This window comes from Meleagris gallopavo, chromosome 3 (genome assembly GCF_000146605.3).
Source record: "Meleagris gallopavo isolate NT-WF06-2002-E0010 breed Aviagen turkey brand Nicholas breeding stock chromosome 3, Turkey_5.1, whole genome shotgun sequence".
In the NCBI taxonomy this organism is placed as follows: Eukaryota; Metazoa; Chordata; class Aves; order Galliformes; family Phasianidae; genus Meleagris; species Meleagris gallopavo.
Window position 1 is genome coordinate 82274439 of NC_015013.2, and position 6000 is coordinate 82280438.

At 45.7% G+C, this 6000-nt stretch overlaps 1 protein-coding gene across 1 annotated transcript in view; it reads right to left on the reverse strand.

The window, feature by feature from the left end:
- ATAD2 (ATPase family AAA domain containing 2) overlaps positions 1-5994 on the reverse strand; it is a 33942-nt gene extending 27948 nt beyond the window's left edge. The window contains exons 1-3 of the mRNA XM_019614239.1: positions 5936-5994; positions 970-1112; positions 134-183 (exon numbers count right to left, since the gene is read on the reverse strand). Coding sequence (XP_019469784.1) covers positions 134-183; positions 970-1094 — 175 coding nt within the window. The 5' untranslated portion in view covers positions 1095-1112; positions 5936-5994. The remainder of the gene's footprint in view (positions 1-133; positions 184-969; positions 1113-5935) is intronic.
- Positions 5995-6000: the final 6 nt, after the last annotated feature.

Here is a 6000-nt window from a genome sequence, read left to right on the forward strand (position 1 = left end):
TCTTTGAAACATACTAATTTTGGCTGATGAGTTCCAAAAGTTCTGGGGCCAAGTGAAATAGACAAAGTGAACAATTGCCATCCTCCTCAGAAACCAGGCCAAATAAGAATTCTAGTGAATTACAACTGCTTACCTTCCTTATATTCTTCTTTTTGCAGGTCAGATTTTGGCTTTGTCAATTGCCTACATTAAGAGAGAATAAAGAAGGGAAAAAAAAGTTACTATATCAGCCCCATTAAGAATTGGGATCCTCACCACCTTTATAATCCAGTATACAAAGAAAAGCCCTTAATCTACGTACAGGATTTAGATCCCAGATCCATTGTGTAACATATGCACACAGTTCTATACAAACATACACTTCCTAATGTGCTGTAATGTGATAGAAAGTACAGCAATAATATCAGGGTGGCAAATACTTTGGCTACAGCAAACGAGAACAAGGCCCCAGCGCAGCAATTGTGGACACAAACATGAAGGAAATAAAGCTGCTTACGTTTGGAAAGCCTCAGGTACAAAGGGATCTCCAGTTGCCTCCACCGCCAACCCTTAAATGAGGTCTGGGAAGGGGTGGATCCTGGTTCCATCCCTTCTGGTCACTCAGCTACGCTGCATACAGCTGAGCCCCCTGGGGTTGGCCCTGACTTCCCATCAGGAGCTCAATCACTGGTTCTGGCTGTGACAGCATTCCCACTACATGTGCTAATCTTGAAATCTCAAAATATGAACTATATCTCATGAACCAAAGTGGAAGAGAGACCTCCAAAAAGTTGGGAAAGGGTGCATGGTTTTTGGACAAGCAGAAGACTTTCCCTCTGGCCTCAAAGTACTGCTAGTGACATTAACATACCCAGAGAGCTCTACAGGTTCTTATCCATAGACTTATCATTACAAGACTCACTGGGTGTGCTTTCACTCTTGCTTTTCACTATACACTGAACACAGATTAAGTGTATACAAATACAGTACCTTCCAAAGTGTCTCCTATTTATATTTTCACTCAGTATTTCCATACTTTTCTCAAAGCTGGAATCTGAATGCAAAGTGATGTTTTTTCTTATTGGTCTTAAACAGTGTCCACGGAAACATTCCATTTCACCAGAGGAAAATCTCTATGAAAGACAGAAATAAGAATACATTTATTGTAATCATATTTATTCATCTGAGAAAGAAATTCTACCTCATTTACACAAGTTAATTCTTTAACCCTCCTGTCTTGAAAGTGGGGTGACCAATGGCAGGTAGACTGAGCCCAATAAAGAATTCAGAAAATGAGTAGCTTTCACAGCTCTTTTCTTGTCCATCAACTTCTTGTGGATAACATAGGGTTAATATCTGCAGTAGATACAACATTCCAGCAAAGCCTTTTACAAAAACATACTCTTAGACAAAAACAAAAAACAAAACCAACCCACATTTTCAATTTCAAAATTGGTTCTGAGGAACAGTCTAGCTTATAAAACACTGTATATCCTAGAATTAAAATGTATTTAGAATTTTTTCTCCTATCTCTGCTCCACTTATGACTGCATTGCAACTCAGATTTCCCAAAGGGCTTCCCTCATCCACAGAAAAGCAAAGGGAGCCAAAAAAAACCAATTTGACACAGTAGCCTTTTCCATGTTTGTGTCTGAAAAGTCTCATACACCTTGCCAAGTAGTTCCATCATGAGCTCTGTCCACCCACAGAAAAATAAGAACAACATTCTCAAAGCTTAGAAGCCTTTTTATTGCCACTGACCTTCTTCACACCACTACTCGAGCAAGGATGACTGCCATGTTGATGCTGTGATGATCCTGAAAAGGGGCTCATTCTGATCACAGCATAAAGGCTCACTAAGAGTGCACCAAACTACATTTCACACAAAGAAAGGAAGAAAATAGATAGGATTCTTCTGCTTCTCCACACCAGCTTCACTATGAGCTATTTCAGTTAGCATTTGATCAAGACAGTGACAGGAGAGTGGTCACTAGCTGAGAGCAGCACGGGGCTCGTGGGATGCCAATAACCACAGCCTGTCCTGTCTTCTCATTTAGCTCTAGTCCTCAGAGCGAGGAGCCCTCTGTATTCACCACTCCCAACCCCTGCTCAAGCAGGGATATCCAGAGCAGGGTGCCAACAACCATGTCTAGGTGGCTGATCTCCAAGGAGAGACCACAACCTCTCTGGGCAATTTGTGCCAGTGCTCAGGTACCCACACAGCACATAAGTACTGACTGGTGTTCAAGGGGAGCCTCCTATGTTTCACTGGCCTCTTGTCCTGACATTGGACACCAATGGAAGAGCCTTGCTTTGTTTTTACTGCACTGTCCCTCCAGGTATTTATATATGTTGTAAGATACCCCTGAGTCTCCTCCTGGCTGAGCAGGCCCAGCTCTCAGTCCCTCCTCACAGCAGAGGTGCTCCAGTCCCGTCACCTTGGTGGTCCTCCAGTGGACTATCTCCTGGTATTTCTTGTACTTGATGGCCCAAAAAAGGACTCCAGGTGCTCAGTGCACACTCTTCATGCTTATGTGTACAAGTGCTAACAGTCACAGAAGGGGACATCTATCATTATGGCCCATGCATCTTTGATGGCAGCAAGTGGAGCCTGGAGCACATCCACACTGCACATGGGTGTGTACATCAGCACATGCCAGCACCAACTACCATTCTGCATAGTTGGCAAGCAGGATAAGAGTTCTGAAACAGGGTACTGCAGCAGCCACAACTGTGGACCAAATAATGGAGACACCAGGGTGTTTACACCAACTGCTGTGCTGGGGGACAGCTACTGGAAACCATAGATCTGGGCCTGCTACCAGAACCCCAGGTGCGTGGCTGTGTGTCACCTGGGAGAGCAGGTCAATTCAGGGTCACTCACTGGCTTGTCTGAGGCCAGTGGCATGGTGCACCCACATATGTGCAGAGGGATCTGAGTACCAGCAGCTAGATCGAGGCTGGGCACCTTTGGGATTCACATCCAGCTGCTTGGGAGACCTGGGAGAAGCTACAGGTACAAGACCAAATGCTGCAAGGATCTGTGTTGCATGTGGGCTCACCCCTTTTCTCAAAAACGGGTTTTCACCCTGGTCAGCCAGAGGGAAAAGAAGTATGCTGCATGGACTGTTCACAGTCCTCTGAGTGCTGTGCTGTTGCATGGCCAGTTACAGGTATTCATATCAGTGTGTATTTATACCTAACAGGAATATGCATTGGGCTTCATTCTGGACAAACAGTGCTGCAGCACCCTCACCTTTGCAGGGCGACTGTGTTCCACCACCCCAAACATATAGCCCCAAACTTTCACAGGAGAATCAAAGTTTTAAGTACAAGGTGTTATTTCTAAATAACATAATCGCTTGTGAAATCACACTCCAAAGACACAAAGTTTACTTAAGCTTCTAAGTATGCCACTTGTAACTGCTGCATTTGGTATTTGTACCATCGACCTAGATGTAAATCTTACTTGGGAGAAAACTTAAAGGCTTCCAGCACCAGTTAAAAGATGACTGCAGCAATATGTCACACCGATCTCTGGGCTGAATTCCAAATTCAAATAAGAACAAACGCTAAAAGAATGCCAATATTGATTATTAGGAAAAAGACAATATAATGAGTTGAGAAATCTTTCTGCACGTACTTTTGCATTTGTTTTTTTTAAGAGACTTCTCTGTAACAACCTCAGTGGCAAACAGTTGTCCTATTCTTGATAAACTGTGCAGCCCTTCTATCTTCATTTTTTCATCAATTCAGAAGGATGCTGACAAAACAGTAAAAATGTACACTGCTAACTCTGGCCATCCTCCCCTCCCAGCACAGCACTGCAGTTCAATGCGGGACAGAAGCACGAGATTAACTCCAACAAGCTGCCAAAAGAGCAGAACTAGTTCATATCAGTTGCAAAAAGCTGAAAAAACACATCTAGGAGTAAATTAAGTAGAAAGAAGCAGACAAATCAGAACAGGAAGGAAACTGGATGAAGGAATTTTGAAAGTTACTTTCCTCATTCCATAGGAAGTGATCATCAACAATTGTTTCTCAAAAGTTAGCTGTACGACTCAAAGGAACCGACTGTACGCTGCAGTGCCATCAGAGCACACAGGTGTGTTTAGGCTATGAGGCTGCGAGCTCTGGTGCTGAGCACCCATGCAGATGACTCATAAAGAGTCTACAAAAGGGCAAGTTTTCACCTTGTCCAGACAAAAAGCAAACTATGGAGCACACAGATCTCAAGTACTGCTCACAGTACAGTGATCTTGCTCAGCCTAGGGAGTTTTACTAAGATTGTAAACCTATGGATACAAAGCTTCCAGAGGAACAGTAAACACTTGTGGCCTCCCATGGGACTCCTTGGGCCTGAGAACTTCGGAGAAGATAAACCCAGCATATTCCAGTTTACCTTAGACTTTCTGCTATACGCTCCTTAACCTGTATAAAGAAAATAAACGGAATAACTTGGAGATAAATGGCTTGCTGATATAACTGCAACAGCTGCTATCAAGACTTTGCACATCGAGCAGTTAGGGAAATGACACCAGGACTTCATCTTGGTTCTAACTGCATGTTCAACCCTACCCTTTAGGGCACTCCTACATGTCTCTGCAATCCAAGTGCTCCAGCAAAGCCTCATGGATCCTGGGAAGAAAGAATGACTCTGTGCCTTGAAGCACATTTCTGCTATGAAGGAGAAAAAAAAACCCAAACAACAAAAAAACCCACCACAAAACAAAGAAAAACATTACAACTTCATAATAATGATCCAACATTCACCGCAGTGATTATGTTCACGCTGAACTTCCCCACTGCCATTCCCATACTGACAACATGCCAGATGTTTTCTTCTGCCTCACTTTACATGTGAGGGAAGGCAATACAACGGGCAGCCTGAGACCATGGAGGCTTCCACAGCCATTTCTTGTACACATTGCAAAAGTGGGGATTTTTAAGCAGACTCCATGTCTGCTTGCAAAGAAAAGACACCCCAAGAACTTCTTGGAATGAGCTGAAGTTGCACCAACAGAGGTTCAGGTTGGATATTAGGAGAAATTTCTTCTCAGAGAGTGGTGATGCAGTGGCACAGCTGCCCAGGGAAGTGGTGGGATCACCATCCCTGGAGGTGCTCAAGAACCATGTGGATACGGCACTGTGGACATGGTTAGCAGGCATGGTGGGATGGGTTGGTGGTTGGACTGGATGATCCTTTTCCACTTTTAGTGATTCTATGAGTATTCACAGAATCACAGAATTGCCAGGGTTGGAAGGGACCTCAAGGATCATGAATCTCCAACACCCCTGCCACAGGCAGGGCCACCAACCTCCACATTTAATACTAGGCCAGGCTGCCCAGGGCCCCATCCAACCTGGCCTTGAACACCTCCAGGGACGGGGCATCCACAACCTCTCTGGGCAGCCTGTTCCAGCACCTCACCACTCTCTCTGTAAAGAATTTCCCCCTGACATCCAACCTAAACCTTCCCTCCCTAATCTTCCCTCATCCTAGCTCTACAGTCTTGAGAAGACAAATGGGTCCCAACAACCAAAGGAGTTCTGAGACCACAGAGCACCTTCACAGCAGCTCCAGATCACCTCAGCGCTCACCAAATTCTGCTTTTCACACTCTTCTTGCCATCAGAACAGCGAGCGCTCTCTCTACAACCCTAACCACAACTACTCCAAAGAAAAAACATCCCTAAAATCTTTCTCGGACCACTTTTGAAGTTAAAAAATAAAAATAAAAAGCCAATCAAAATAAGGCTCGCACGGGACAGGCAGGAAGCAGAGCGGGCGAGGCGGAGGCAGAGCTCGCAGCGCGCCCTCTCGGCCCGCTCCCCCACACCTCTGCTCGCAAAAAGAGCACGCGCTCCAGCGCCGACACCGCCGCGCTCCGCATCGGGCGCACCGCACCACGCCGCGCCCGCCCCTCCTCCCAACCCCGGCGCCGCGCGCCACTTACAGCCGATCTCCCCCTCCTCTCCAGCCCTTCGGACCCGGTGGCGGCCGAGGAGCTCTGCGAGCGCG